At 38.9% G+C, this 16,199-nt stretch overlaps 1 protein-coding gene across 5 annotated transcripts; it reads right to left on the bottom strand.

Annotated features, from left to right (window-relative positions):
* Positions 1 to 3,770: 3,770 nt before the first annotated feature.
* On the bottom strand, positions 3,771 to 15,978 carry LOC125892182 (deoxynucleoside triphosphate triphosphohydrolase SAMHD1-like). 5 transcript variants are annotated; one of them, XR_007449713.1, is made up of 16 exons: positions 15,769 to 15,978; positions 14,129 to 14,201; positions 13,485 to 13,645; positions 13,153 to 13,268; positions 12,248 to 12,321; positions 10,082 to 10,255; positions 9,067 to 9,167; positions 8,763 to 8,871; positions 8,573 to 8,664; positions 8,322 to 8,437; positions 7,473 to 7,606; positions 6,804 to 6,884; positions 6,558 to 6,662; positions 6,281 to 6,418; positions 5,088 to 5,333; positions 3,771 to 4,809 (listed from the first exon to the last, which is right to left on the bottom strand). XR_007449713.1 is itself a non-coding variant. In XM_049581995.1 (15 exons), the coding sequence occupies exons 2-15, from the start codon at positions 14,150 to 14,152 to the stop codon at positions 5,289 to 5,291; spliced, it is 1,470 nt and encodes a 489-aa protein (XP_049437952.1). In that variant the 5' UTR covers positions 14,153 to 14,201; positions 15,769 to 15,978; the 3' UTR covers positions 3,771 to 5,288. The 5 variants fall into 5 exon arrangements, 3 of the variants coding, with proteins under 3 accessions (XP_049437952.1, XP_049437953.1, XP_049437954.1); XM_049581995.1 differs by having other exon boundaries at positions 3,771 to 5,333; XM_049581996.1 differs by having other exon boundaries at positions 3,771 to 5,333; positions 10,112 to 10,255.
* Between the last annotated feature and the right edge of the window lie 221 nt (positions 15,979 to 16,199).

The raw sequence follows: 16,199 nt of genomic DNA, 5'->3' as shown, positions 1-16,199 counted from the left end.
ATTTGGGACAGGCCTTTCATTTTATTCACACAAAACTGTTAATCAGCAGAGATCGGAAAATACAATCAAATTGTTTATTTAAATCAGTATAAATATTACTTGTATAAAATTATGGCTTCAGATAACACATTAATTATGAATCATTCATTTGATCTAGCTCCGACAGACAAACATCAGAGAGAGAGAGTTACGGCACTTGAGGGTTACAGCACCTGGCATACCGACAGAGTCCTGTTAAAACAATACTGACAACGTGGATTCATTTTTATTACAAAACCTTTTTATTCTTTTGATCTGAGGGTAATTGAGGAATGGACACATACAGTAATTTGAGGTAGCCAACATCTGAAGAACCCACAGAGAAAAAAAGTACTGTTTGGCAACCAGACCAGGCGTCTAATTGAGACAGGGACTGGGACGTTAAAGGGACTGGGCATTGGGACTTGGCTTTTAATTGGTTTTATGGTTGCTGCTTATTAAATTATTTGAGTATTTTTTAACGACTAATACAGTTTCTTTTCTTTACAACTCTGTCAAAATCATGAGATGATCCATGGCACAGGATGTATGCAGAAACACATCACCACATAGTGCAATGCACACACACACACACACACACACACGTGCACTCTTCAAAGTCCAGCTATGAATAAAAAATAAAAACAGCTATTTATACATAATACACCCCATTAGAGCTGCAAAGATTAACCAAGGTGTGGGTAACTTTTACAATTTGCCTGAAATGTATTCCCCTAATATACTCAATATTACACATGTGCTTCATTTACTTTATGTCATTATGTTTCCTCACATTGCAATGCCACCTCTGCTACATCTCTGTATATGAGGAATCATAAGCAAGGAGTATATGAGGTCATAAGCAAGCTCTATTTTGATGCTTTTTTTTTTTGGACTCTGGCACCTTATTTTTATTAAAAATACACAGCTTAATCATTGAAAAATTGAAATGTGTAGCTCTGTCCAGCCTACTTTACAGATTTCTTGCGAGTTGTGATGTTAAAAATATCAGCAGTTTATAGAAATTCGCATTACTATTGAGTAGAAACAGAATATCTCACAACTTCTATTATTAAACATTTATAGTCGGTGAAAAGTAAGTCAAGTACTGTGTACTGTGTTTTTCAAAAAATTCAAAATGGCGGAAAATCTATATAACCGGAAGTTATGAGTTCTTGAGGCAAATTTGTTCCTCATGAGGAGAGGCATCTCTGTGTTTCATGTCTCTACGACATACGGAGCATGAGATCGGCCCATTCAAAGTTTGCAATTTCAATCGGTTGCTATAGCGCCCCCTTTGGCCAATTGATGTAATAGTGCTTCATTCACATCCTCCCATGACCCTCTACCACTGTGCCAAATTTCACATGGATTGACCAAGTCAGTGAGGAGAAAAACGCGGAATAGACACACAGACAGAGTTTTCATCATTATAGATAAATATCAGTTTGTCTTCACTTGATCTTTTTGTTGCTGCATTTTAATAAAGTCCATACTTTTCAGTTAAGGTATAACGGTCTGTTTCTCTGTCCCTCATCTACAGCCACATGTAGGCTTTTATCAAAGCAGACATTTTTGCTTGTCATAGGAAAAGCACAGGTGTTACTGATAACATGAACGATGGCTCTGTTATATTTAAGTGTCCCAGTAAGACTGAGCAGGCACGCAGGAACCTGAAATCAAAGCAGCTTAATGGAATTCAGCCATTATTAATGTCATTATTTGCACCTGTGCATTTCCTACTATGGCATGTCAAAATGTTTTCCCTGGAAAAAACTCTTTCTCCAAACCAAACCACTGCCATTCTCCTTCCATCCACCAGATGTCCTCAGACTGGACCTCCTTTCCTCATCACCTGACCGCCCCATGATCGACACACACCTGCATCTCATTACCTCATCAGTCACTTTGCATTCATTCCCTGCCACGTTGTCAAAGTGCCTAATACTTTTGCCCAACAGCACCCAACAATGATAATATTACTAGAGATGTCCAACCTCCTTTGTTGAGATACAAATATTTCTGGATACACTTACTAACAAGATGGGGCATCATCATCATAGAAGGAAAGACCAAAGTCCCCAGAGGACCAAAGAGTACTACTTAGTTGGGCATATGGTGCAGCAGAGCACATTTTATTGGAACAAAGCAGACTGAACTCTAAAGATTTGAGCAACACTGACATCGTGTGGCCACTTGGTGTAGTTGTATAAAAATACCCATGTGGAGTGAACAAAAAGTGAGTTCACACAGAAGTGTGTAAATTATACATAGATGAGTGCAGGCAGTGTGTTCACAGTGGGAGAAAAAAAACAGAACTTTAACTGAAAAAGTTTCCTGATATTTTAGACGTATAACTGATCATATTTCTGAATGCTTAATCTTTGCAGCTGTAATGGGGTATATAATGTATAAATAGCTTTTTTTGTTTGGTTTTTTTTTAATTTATAGCTGGACGTTGAAGAGTGCACTATGTGGTGATGTGTTCCAAGTTGTGAGTATTGTTTTAACAGGACTGTGTTGGTATGCCAGGTGCTGTAACCCTCGAGTGTCATAACTCTGTTCTTTTTTCTTTTTTTTTTTGCTTATACAGCATTTAACAATTTATCCACAAAAGGTTTTTCTTTGACGACACATTGTTGAAACATTTAGCAGACACATAATCATCAGCAGGAAAACACCAATGTATGATGTCATCTGGGGTTGGAGAAGTGCAACTGCACAATGACGAGGGAAAAAGAGTTTTATTTCAAACAGACAGGCATAATCTGTTATCAACCCATGTCAATAGGAATACAGTTGAAAGGCTCTAATAGCCTTTGGTAGGTTTCTCTTTACAGACCCATCACATATTAAGAATCTGATACATTTTCATACCATTAGCAAAACACAACGATGGTTACATCAAAGAAAGCAAAGTGAGCTTTAAGGTATGACTACAGTGAGAAATAGTGATATATAATGTCATCATAATAGTAATCCTAATTATCTTATTTCATATTGAAAAATTAAACACAAAGTGCTTCCCAAGAGCCAGTTTTAAAAGATTGAAGATGTGTGTGAAGTGTCCACCTTTTAAAATAGCTTCTTTGCATCTCCATATTTGAAACATTGTCAGGGCTGCCCCTGACCAAATTGGGGCCCGAAGCAAAATTTCATTTGGAGGCCCCCATCCCAAATGTATCATAGGTACAAAATGACTGCACAACAACTTGCCATTTAACTTGACAACCTTTACTGACAACAACAAATGTACTGTAGATAAACTAGTTTGGCTGTATGAGTCAAATAAAATAAAAAATTCAACCTGAAATAAATAAATAAATATTCAATAAAAATAACTTCAAACTGAAATAAATAAATAAACAAATCTGAGTCACAAACAGCCATCAATTACTCATCAAAAGAATGTAACTTCCACCACCTCAATCCCCCACCCTTGATTAAACACTTAAACACTAAAAATAAAATAAAAGAGGGAGACAGGTTTTTCCTATTTAACCTTATTTTGTTATATTTCTCCCTCTCCCCTCTCTGGAGGCGTCCGATCTCCCTCAGCCCTCCGCCTCTCCCACCTTAATTAAACACTGAAAACAGAAATAAAATACAGAGACATTTTTTTCTATTTTCATCTTATTTAGCTATATTTCTCCCTCTCCCCTCTCTGGGAGCATCCGACCTCCCGGCCCTGCACATAGCCCCGAAGGTCGGGTCTCCCCCTCCGTGGAGTCCCCCCGCCCTCCCGTCCCCGCACACACTCCTGTCCCCACACATACTCCTCTTTTGGACGACATGTTGACAACTCTTCACCTGCTGCAGCTCTGCAAGCGCCTGCCAGCGCACCCCTCTTATTGTTCAGATGTCGAGTGCTGTCAATCATTGCAGCGACGCATGGGCGGTCAGGTCTCTTCTCTCCTTCCCCGAGCTGATTCTACGCGCGCCTCACGGTAGCGCATGTGCGCATCCATTGCGCATATGCGCAAATACGTCCGCTCGCGCAAAATGTGGCCCCCCATGGAAGATGAGGCCCTACGCACAGCGCATGTTCTGAGTTTAGGGAGGGGCGGCCCTGAACATTGTCTACGGCTACATATACAGTCTGCAGAGACATGGATGAAAGCCTGACTTGACTGGTTAGCAGAGACAACTGCAGGGCAGTAAATCTTGTCTGCATTTGTAGCGCCCTCTAGTGCCCGATTTGAATGAGACTTTCAGGGTATGTTTCAGGTACCTGTGCTGACATTCCTCAAAGTGTCATAATGATTGGCCAATTTCTGTGCTAAGCCACGCCCACTCAAAGTTTATTGGTTAGTGGCACAAATTGGACCTACAGTTTAGGAGGAGATGTCATAAATATGTTTTGAAAATATTAAAATTGGCAGAAAATGTAGTCTGTGTTCAAGTATGTTTTCAAGTTCAAAATTTTTACCTTAAATTATGGCGCCCCAGTTTGGCTTATTGGGATCATATTTGTTGAACAAGATTTGCACCCAACTTCCAGTCATTGGTGAAAATCTTTCAGCTCTTTGGACTTGAAACCCGAAAAAAAGATGCAAACAATATAAGAGACATTTCACAAACAAATTAAAAGATGAACAGTAAATAAGTAATGATAAATGCAGTAGGTGAGCACTGTCTTATATCTTTGTCGTAAGTGTTGTCTGTGTGAAAGCAGCCGACTCACCTAACCTAACTGCAAACCAAATCTACCCTCGGGTACTAATAAAGCTACCTTACCGTACCTTAGATGCAGTAAAATGACCAAGTTGCAACCACAACACCAAAAACAACCTCTAATCAAAAATCACTCAAAGTCAAACTAATGTCTGATCTGATTACCACATTAATTCACACAATTTATAGAGAATAAATAGATAGATGTCTGTACCAAGTTCCATGTAAGTCAGACTTAAAACATTTTACCTTAAATAATGGCGCCCCTGAGCAAGATCTGCACCCAACTTCCAGTCATTGGTGAAAACTTTCAGCCCTTTGGGCTTAATGATAAATGCAGTATGAGCAAAGATAAAGTAAAATGACCGAGTTGCAACCACAAAACCAAAAACAACCTCTAATCGAAAATCACTCAAAGTCAAACTAATATCTGATTTGATTACCACATTAATTCACACGATTAACATCAAAACCAAACACCTTTAAATATGTCATGTCCCTACAACTCAGATTAACTCAATTTAACATGTTGGTAGTAAATCATAATAATCCAGTGAGTATCAGGGAGTGTTTGCCTTCTCTCCATCTGCCAAAACTTATTCTCCCTCTGGGATTAGCGCTTGTGTTTCTTGGCCTTCCCCCTGCATGTAAAAAAAGACAGAGAAGTGCATTAATATCAACATGAGCAGTGCACTGAGATATGTACTTCATCATCACTGAAGCAGGGCTCTGTACTCAGGGGTTAAAGTGGGGTTTGGCCTGGTGGGGAAGCCCCCAAATCCATAGGAGCAGTGTAGTGGGAAAAAATGATTCATCTCAAAATAACTGCCAAACTGATTTGAACTGTCACCTGCGGTGGACTTGTTTTCTTTTTCAACAGGCTTTATGATCCTTATGACCTTCTTTTAAGGCTGCTGTGGCTCTGGGCTGCATTCTACAATATATCAACAGAGTTTACATGGGCTATCATTCAGTCAGGGCTGCTTTCCAAACCTTAGCCACAGCATCAACATGCAATTTGGCAAGTGATACTAAAGAGCATCATCATCTTAAATTCAAATTGATGACTGCTACCCTTGACCTAAGCTAACCGTGAGCATGGATACCAAAGCCTGTCCTGCACCAGGCCACATTAGTCCATTACTGTGAACTTTACCACAATACTGCAAACTACACAGTTACATAGCCTGCGTTTGTTCTAACTATCCAGTATTCTCACACAGACTCTGAATAACTCAAAAATGATTATCATTCATTTGTTGTCAAAGACATTTCACATCATTAGTTAACCTCATACATCTATTCACCAAACTATTTTAGTCAATTAGTCAATGTGAAAAAAATCATTAGCAGCAGCCCTACACGGCACGAACTCCAGATCCAAGATCAGAGAGCAACTGAACTGCATTCAGATCTTGGAGCTCTGACAAGATGTAACATAAATAATTGAACTTTCCCTGCTCATGTGCCCATCCTAATACACCTAATGTAGTACAGACTATAGTATCACTGTCATTTAGTAGAACCTCAAGCCTGAGGGCCCCACACAGTACTTTTCTATATTTAACAGCCTAGATCTGAATATTACCTGCAGCACTGGCAACCCTCTATCTTCGCACCAGTTCCTGAAGCGCTCACGGGCACGCTCCAGTGGCTCTTCATCAGTCCTCTTACAGTAAACCCTGATCAGCATCTCAGAAAAGCATGTTGGGAGGAGGCTGGACACCTGACAAGAATGACAACAGCATAAACTTGAGAAAAATGACATACTGTAACAGAGGCTGTCTTATAAAGAAATACACACAAGGAATGAATAGCTCATGGAAAGACAGAGATGATTTTGTTGTCACTGCGTTAGTTCTGACCCGCTCTCTGGGGATATGGAATGCTGTGTCAGGGTCTCTCTTGCTGTAGAAATACACATTTCTAATTGGGTCCTTGTCTTTGCTCCCATAGTCCATAGTACTGTCCTAAAAGAGAAGGGTTAGACAGAGCCCTATTTTAACATTCACAAGTTAATTATGACAAGCATCTCACAAAATAAATCTCAATCCACAAAACCCAAGATTGAAAGAAAAGTGAAGTAAAAGTGATAAGACAAAAAAACTCACTATAACTTCAAAGTCCTCTGGGTTTAGCCCGTCCCCTTGAAGGGCTCCAGTCAATTCTTCTTTCCAGTTGGCCTCAAGGATCTTGACAACACACAGTAAGGATATGTCCACATTAGAAATTAAAAAAAAACAACACATCTTTGTTTCTCATTTTTGGCCGTCTGTCCACACTGAAACATGATCAGTTATTCAAAGGTTCAAAACGAGAGTGTATAAATCTTAATATGAATATTTTACTGTGTATGGGGAAAATGGGGAAAATCTACAGCACAGACACGCTAGAGTTAACTTGTAAGTCATATCAACACGTTCACATCCCAACTTTTCAAATACCGCCACTTTGTAAGTGGATATACGTGTGCAGTCTGACTGGCACTCCCTGGTTTAAAATCTAGGGTACAGAAGCATTTCGGCCTCTATCAAGTTGAGGGATTGGTAATTGTAATAGTAACTGTGACTGATAGGAATGTGTTGCACTCCACATGACATCCAGGTACAATACCCATAGAGACATCTGCGCTCATCAACCACAAAAGGAGCACAGCATCCAGCTCTGTTATAACAAAACCTGCTCTTATGATCGTCGGTGTACTTATAGCTGCAGTGAAATAGATAATATGTCAAACTGAAGTGTTTTGCTATACAGGCACCAAAACACACGGTGCACACCTTGATTTGGTTTGGTGTACAGTTTGTTTCAGCCAGTAACTTGTAGTGGTTTCGAGTGATGATTCTCTGTAGAATCTCCCTCGCCTCAGCCAAGAGCGGATCGGAGGAGTTGAGTATTTGGTGAAAGACATCATCTACAGGACAAACAACAGAGCAGAAGACAGATCAGTTGGAACAAACCAAAGACAAGGTCACAAAATCATTCGTAGTGTTTCACAAATAAACTAAGAGGTTTAACTCACCAATATATCTGATAAAATTACTTCTGCTTAATTAATTTGTTCATAAAACATGAATAAACCTGAGCAAGTTTGTTCTGCTCTCATTATTTGCTAAACCCAACTGTCTGATCATAGCTTAGCAACATTAGCTCAGCATGGTGAGTTTTTGAGCCCATAAAGACGATCTCTGTCTCACTCGAGGGTCAGACGTAAGATTCGTCCATGTCTTTGTGTTAGTTTATAAATAGTGGTGACCTTGCTTGCTAAGCTGTTATTGTTGTAATTAAACTGCTAAAGAGCACAAACAAAGTGGGTCAGCTGTAAGACATGATGTCAGCTGATGGCATGATGTGTGTAGGTAAGTTGCCTAACTGAGCCATTTACCACCAAAATTCTTAGAATAATCCAGACAATTGTCAGTTTTTTATATCATTTATGTTAGTAAATAAAAACAATCTAACACAAGAAGTAATACTGACAGGAGTTTGACAGAATATGTTTGGACAATTCAGAAGACATGTACTCTTTGTTGAACATGGCACAGATGGTGGTTTGTGTATCCTGCCCACTCCTCGCTCTGCATTAATGTTTAAACACAAGCTTACAGCACACAGTGGCATCTACAGACCTGTCAGCTTGGTGTAGGCCTCCATGTCATCTATGGCTCCGGAGAGAGTGAACATCTCCCCTCCTGAGCCTTCAATCTTGATGTGCTCGTCTGCTTGTAAAAAGGCCTCTGCAATCCTGGATAATCATATACAATATGTGATCACCAATGTATATTATACAAGAGAGTCAATTGTATGAAATAAGCTACATCAGATGGCAGACAAAGCAACATGTTGTTTCAGTACAAACCTGAGAAGGGTCAGTACTTACATGAACTCCATGATCTTGTTCACACTGTGCTGGTAGGCTCTTCTGTGGAGACTGTACCGTGTGTGGAACATGTCATACAGATTGTTCACCTCCTATTAAAAGAATTACATGTATTTTAGTCACATCTAATCATCTGAACAGATTGTTGTTTTAAAATCCGATCAAAAAGGAGATGTAGCAAAGTCAGCACCTTGTCCCTAGAGCAGATGTGCTTCTGCCCGTCCACCTCACACACCCTGGCAAACTTAAAGTAGCGGAGATGGTCAAAGTTGTTCCGGATGCCCAGGTGGTGGCAGTCCCTGAGAGGAGACAGTAAAGAAATGTGTGAAGAAAATAGGCTTTTTATGTTAAACTAATCAAAGCACCCTGGAGATTGCTCCATACTGTTAAAATCAGGAGAATGTTGTAATTGATCTGGGGAAATAACACATAATAATTTATCACTCTGCATCACAAAGTGAATTTCTCTTCAGTAGCTGAACAACAAGCCTCACCTGGCAAAGTAGTCAAACTTGTCCACATCAATGCCATTTGTTTTGTTGGCCACAATTTCATAGAGGAAGGACTTTTCCTGTGGACGGCCTTCATATGGCCACTGCAGAGATGACAGCACATTATTGACATTAGACACTGGCTGCTGTAGCGATAATGATACTGAATGATTTCAAACAGTTTACACAGGCAGGACTGATGTTCTGCACCTTTTAGTCAGTTCAGATAACTCTGTATGCCCCTTAAGGAGTGACTCCTGTGGCAGGCACAGTAAAAAGAAACATACAACAAGACATATAAGTAGAAATATATGACAGACAACCAGTGACCACGTGGTAAAGAAATACAGTCCACAGCACAACATTAGTACCAAACATACCAGGATGTTCTACTACATCCTGTCCGATTTTGCAGTATGCAAGCCAGCATGCTTTTCTGGCTACTCTGACCCACAATCCTCTGCATACGTCACATTGACTGAGCCACAAACACATGACAGCTTCACACCTCGTTAACATCTGTTTGTCAGCTGACTGACGGCTGTCAGAAGGTGCAATGACAGATGACAGCGCTTTTAACCAGTGGAACAGGAATAACAGGAACATTAATTGTTGAAGAAAACAAAATAATCATCAATATTAGAAACAACAGTTGGACATAACGATGGAAATAACAGTTAAAGAGAACTGCAGATGTGATTTCACTGTTGCAAATATAATATGTTAGAATCTACAATCTGTGCAGTCATAACTTTTGAGTTCAACTCGACATATTTCAAAGTAACAACAGCAGAGCTCTACGGGTTGATCTCCATCTCTGGCGAACTTGGAGAGTGGCGTTTGTTTATCTCCAAGGTAACGGATATAAAAGCAGGCGGGTCAAAGTTCAGGGTGTAATGTTATGAGAAAGCAGTATGTCCCGACTATGTTCATACTGTATGCAACAGTAAGTACTTTTTAGGAGCAGCTGCAGCACCTACTAGAAGTAAAAAGATTAAGTATGCAATTCAGAACAAACCTCATCAACTGTCTCTGTGTGCGGTTCTACCTGTCTTTTTTTGAGTGGTCCTGCAATCATCTCTTTGATGAAGGTCTGGTCCTGAGGCAGCACCAGGCCGTACCTCTCCATCTCCTCCTCTAGGCCATTACGTTCCACTAGGTGGTCAAACATCTGTAGAGAGGCGTCATCATGCTGCAAGATACATAGATTGATCAAGAGATGAGAATTAATAGCAAAAATATTGATAGATAGATAGATAGATAGATAGATAGATAGATAGATAGATAGATAGATAGATAGATAGATGCTCAGTGATGGGTGTTGGTGTAAAACCAACAACAGAGACTCTCAATTTCATGTATTACAAATGTTTTGTGTGGGTTCATTATACCAAGGTTTGATGTTTACATTATACTGCTGACATTTATTACAGCACCAATAATTAATGTCAGGATAATCAACATTTTCATTGTTGTTGTTGTTCCATTGTTAAATATGTCATGTTGATGTCATTTAATTTCAGGATGCACCTATTAATAGCCTTGCTGACTGCCACTGGCCTATTAGCAAATAAGATGACATCCACCGATGGCAGTGGCCGATGTTTTCCTGTTGTACCACATCAATAGTGACGATAGAAAACATGTTTGGGATGAACAGAGATCTTCCTCGGGACGCTGTCGGGATGAAAGGACAAAGTAAAGTCACCATCGACACGTCAGGGGACACACCATATTGTTTCCTTGATAATGCTACATTGTGAACAACTAATCTGTGTTTGACATCAGCAGGAGGAGAATTAGTTAACGTATTAATCACATTATGATGTGTTCAAGCTCTTTTCAGTAAAATGAGTATTGGGCAAAGGTTGTTCTCATGAGGTGTTCAAATGTGATCTTGTAAAATGTAGCGTTTGGTGAGAAACTTGAATAAATGCAGTTGTTTGAAGAAGAAATTTGTTGATGTATCCAACATGAAACAGATATTAGAGAGGGAATTTATGAAATATAGTAAAAAGGCTTTTGAAGCAGTTATTTTAAAAAATGTTTTGCACATGAAAGAATGTTATTTTAAAGGTTCTTTCATACATTTGTATAAATACATTTGTGCTCATTCAAAGATAGCATAATGAAGGACTGAACAGTTCAGTAATTTTTTCATAATTAATATTATTATTAAATTGATATTTTAAACGTGAGTATGAGCCCAGAATTACACAGCTGATGGATTCCTTATTTAATTGCACACATTATATATTACATAATAGGTCCAAACTTGGGTAAAGGAACATCTGTTCATAGAGATGTAAGTATCACTTTCTTCCTGAGTCTGTGTGTTCTGTGCTTGGGTTCACCTTGTTGATTTTAACAGATGGAGTTTTGAAACAGGAAAGACTTATAACTTCTCAAGCCTGTGCTGTGTACTAAAATATCAGCAGCAGAGACCAAGAATCGCTCTCCCCTCTCCTCATTGAGCCTGACTCACCTATGTACGATGATTTCAGTGGTTATCACTGCAAAACTTCAATTAATAGCCCGTGCTACTAATTGCTTAAATCACTGACATCAACAGGCGTCTATATGGGACAGGCCTTTAATTCCTTTCACTGTTGAAAGGAATGTTGAACTGTTGCTCAGCAAAGATGGGAAATACAATCAAACAGTTTATGTAAACCAATATGAATATTACTTGTTTCAACATTAGGGCTCAATTATGAATCATTCATTCGATTTAGGTCGGATAGACAGCCCATGAGAGAGAGAGAGAGAGAGAGAGAGAGAGAGAGAGAGAGAGAGAGTTACGGCACCCAGCACACCAACACAACACCACTTTATCCTGCAAAACAATATTTACAACTAGGATTCTTTTGGATTCTTTTGATGTGAGGACCCTTACAGACTAAAAGAATATGAATATCTTACAGAGTAATAGAGAAATGGACACATGATTTGAGGTAGCCAACAACCTGGTTTTATACATCTGAAGAACTTCTATAAAGGCACATGAACTGCTTGAAAACCAGACCAGGCGTCTGATTAAGACAGGTGTTTATTTAGCAAAATGTGTAGCCACACTGGGCTAGTGAAAGGGACTGGGTGTTTAATTGAGACAAGGCTTTTAATGGAAGTTTTACAGTATTTCATATCATGGCATATGTCAGGTACAGAAATAACAGTTTCTCACCTTCCACCCTTTTTTTTCTGAACATGTCTTGGGGATGAACACCTGATCATACAGATGGGAAAAGGGTCCATGTCCTAGATATGGGAGATACTGTAAAATAAGTCAAACTGTGAAGTGAAACATTTGTGAGTGTATCTTATCAGGCCTGTTTTATTTTAGGCTAGTATTAGAGACAGGCCTTTACTGATATTGACGATATTATAAAATTATGTTTTGTAATCTGCTGCAAATTACTGTTATTATTGTTTGCATTATTTTCTTTAAAGCAACAACATACCAGTAGTCATGCCATACACACAGTTTCACTGTGTGTCTACACAAACATTAGTTTCCATCCAAATTCAGCGCTAATGTCAATTTCAGAATTTCTAGAAAAATTTGAGCACATCTGTTTATGATGATTTAAAGTGACTTTTTTTTTTTTTTTTTACTTTTGTGGTGTAGCTACAAATGTGTGCCAACACTATAACTGCCTTCCAGGAGAGACTGTCTGAAAATGCTGTTGTACATTTAAACAATTGTGTACTTGCTGCAAATATTTCACAATAAGTGCTCTCCCACTTGGTCAAAGGGCACAATCTTTCACCTCTCCTGTTAGGCGGTTAATCTGAATGACCTGCAGGAACTGTTGAGTTTAGCTCAACACTGAAATGAAAACAATAGTTTTGTTAAGAAAAGAAACAAACATTGTACATTTTCATGTGAGACATTGTTTTTAATGTCTGCCTTCATAAGAGACCAGCCTTCAGTTGTTAATGCCTGCCATACCCCTGACCATTAGGTCGACACTGGCTTTTATGTGACATTTTGTGGATAGTTACACTTTCATTTCCGCTCTTAATCACACCCAGCAAATACTATTTAAAACCTGTTACATGTAATAGTGAAAAGAGTGTGTCACTCACCCAGGTCATGGCAAAGACCAGCAATCTGCACACAAAGGATGTCTCTTGCAGTGATGAGGAGTTCTGGCTGCCTTGCACTCAGAGCTTTTACAAGTTCTCCTGCTAGGTGCCCCACCCTTTATCCCCACATACAGAACACAACAACAAAAAACGGGTTACACAATTACCACACGAGTATCCTGCTGCAAAACTGGAAACATCAACTTTTACTATACCTATTCTAATGTGTTTGCTTTGGTTGTATCAGTTATATTAGGTGCTTTTCTTACTACTTTGGATTGTGATTTCCTCGGGACACAAAACTGTATCTATCTGATAATATGCGGACCTACCCAATAGAGTGTTCAAAGCGGTTGTGGGATGCTCCAGGGTAAACGAAGTAAGCCCCTCCAAGCTGCTTGATGTTTCGTAGTCTCTGGAACTGAGGTGTGTCAATGATTTTGACGAGTAATGGGTGTAACTCCATATGCCCGTGGATGGGATCATTAAACACCTGGCACAGCACATAGAACAGAAACCAAGTCCTGTTATGTTTACAAGAGTACCAGTAAAACCAGAAGCAAACATGAAGCCAAAGCTACAGAGGAATGTCTGAACAACATCCTGACTGGATCACTGAGCATGTGATAGAACAAAATACAACAAAAAAGGGACACACCTAGTTTATCTGTGACCCAGGAGATACCAGTAGAGGTACAATTAGTGAACTCGTTTTCCTTTATTGAGGGTGCCTGCTGTGCAACAGCAAGGCAACTATATATGATCCGTTGTGTTTATTCTTCTTGTTCAACAGAGATTTGCCAAGCAGTCTTTATGAAAATCACAAAAAACAACATAAATGTTTCCATTCAAATGAATGGGAGATCATTGAAAGAAAAAAACATGTGAAAAGAGTTAAAATCACACCTCTTTGAGACCACACCAAACCGCTATACTTTGACATAGAAAATGTTTTAATTTAAACACGATGTGTTACCTTGTGCTGTCCTTGCTCTGCCATCTTCCAAAGCTTCCTGATACTGTGCTGGATTTTCTGGAGAAAGTGATTTCTATGGAAAAAGGAATGTACATAAGAGCACAGTAGGGAATGAGTTCAAGAAAGAAAAGTGAGGTGTGAAACAAAAATAAATCCAGTGAGGTGGGTGTTCTTGCACTGAATTACTGCAACCACTTCAGAGAAATTTAAAATGCAACAATTAAAATACTGTTTATATACTGTATGCTGTGGCTTAATGAGGCCATGCTATTTATTTAAATTTTTAAAACTGTGTAGAAATACTTTCTGTTTTTTCTCCTTTTTCAGCTTTTAGTTTAGGTTTTTTCGTCTCAAAATAGGCTGCAATTTTTTTACTCTTTGTAAACTGTAAAGACTGTTTCCATATTGTGAAACAATGTGAATTTACTTTGTATCAGTATAGGATACAGTGCACATTTGTCTGTCCAATCCAGCTGGACTAAACTCACTTCCCAGAGTCTTACCTCAGATTAAAGTTACAGTTTTTCTTCACTGTATACACACATAAAGTGAAACTATGGACACAATTCTGAAAACCTGAAGCTCATGTATCAACACCAAGACTCCAGACTGCTGAACTTTGAGCACAATTCCATTGTTTTAATTCAAGTAGAGATTTTTAAATCACATTTTTGCAGAATTTAGCACACTTTGTTCACCTAAAAAAATCTGGCCTGTAAAACAACACGCCCTTATTACAAGCTGGTCTTACTCACATCTCACCTGCTCAAACACAATTAGCAAAACATACCAATCCTGTGTCAGAGCATTACAAAGGCCTCAGGTGACTTCTGCTGTGTCAGAGAAAATTGGAGCAGCACAGAGAACGGAGAGGAAGGCCGACCAAAAAACATTTGTTTTACAGTCAGATGAAAATCTTAGCGTATTACAGTAACAATTATCTGTTTTGTGACCTTTTTGTATTTGAGCACTTATTTCATCATTACATCCCCAGAAAGACATTCTTATCATTTCTTACTGTAGTGTTTCTCATTGTACTTACTCTATCACTTCAATTACTGTGAGTCTGGCCAAAACAGGTAACATCTGAGGATTCTTACGACTCTAAGTGTCAGCAGTGTCAGCTACAGGTTTACAGTGTGACTCTGGGTTGTGAGTTTAGTCCAGGTGGAGCTCATTTGGAGTTATGACCTAGATTGTATTAATGCAACGTTTATCTGATATATCCACAGTATTAAAAGTGTGTTTTGCCAACTGAGTTGAGGTGAGACGTAATTAGGTTGTGGTGTTTTGAAGGTCAGTGTATTCCATGTGGAAAAAAAAGTGTGCGAAATGATCCAATTTGTGCTTTGAGTTTTACAAAAATATAATTTAAATTTCTATTTGTGTGAAAACAATTGAACTGTGCAGTCTGGAGTCTTGGTGTTCAAACATGAGCTTTCAGAATTGTGTGCATAGTTTCATTTTATATTTTACATATCACATTGTATTTATGACAAATGACCTTGATATTTGCTACCACACTGCACAACACCGAAGCATTTCTTTATGTAAAAACAGTTCTCAACAGCTAACTTATTAAGGCCAGCAGTGAGATGAACACTAGTCATCAACTTATTTTACCAAACCAGAAAACCTACCTTTAAATTTATCCACCTATGTCCTCGTTCTTCGACTTGTAGGTACTCACAAGTTTCATCCACTTCCCATCAATCACAGTTCAATTCTTTGTAGCGTCTAGAGGTTGTAGGTGCGTTTGTCTTTTCTGATGTTGATATGACGAACGCTGGCTATATCAAGATAGTCACGCAAATAATGTTATACCACGTTGTATATCAAGCTGATCAAGACAGACTTCAACAACGACAGGGTTTAAACAACACCGGCCTTTTATGTCTTCGCCACACCTATCAGTTTGGACACTCCCATCATATTAAAACTCTTTTGTGATTCATTAGACAACAGAAACATTTCAGAGCACTGACTAATTAAACTGAAACAATACCTGCCCATAAACACAGCAGAGGTAGCCCTACATTGAAATGTGTGGACACTGATTGTGCTAATGATT

This window comes from Epinephelus fuscoguttatus, linkage group LG7 (assembly GCF_011397635.1).
Source record: "Epinephelus fuscoguttatus linkage group LG7, E.fuscoguttatus.final_Chr_v1".
Taxonomy (NCBI): domain Eukaryota; kingdom Metazoa; phylum Chordata; class Actinopteri; order Perciformes; family Serranidae; genus Epinephelus; species Epinephelus fuscoguttatus.
This window is presented reverse-complemented; position numbering and strand designations above follow the sequence as displayed.

Coding starts and splice junctions, on each gene's coding strand:
- LOC125892182 (XM_049581995.1), bottom strand. CDS start 14,152: ATGGCAGAGCAAGGACAGCACAAG. Junction 8,438..8,572: donor AACAAGATCATGGAGTTCAT/GTAAGTACTGAC, acceptor ATGATTATCCAG/GATTGCAGAGGCCTTTTTAC. Junction 6,419..6,557: donor TCCATATCCCCAGAGAGCGG/GTCAGAACTAAC, acceptor CATTCTTGTCAG/GTGTCCAGCCTCCTCCCAAC.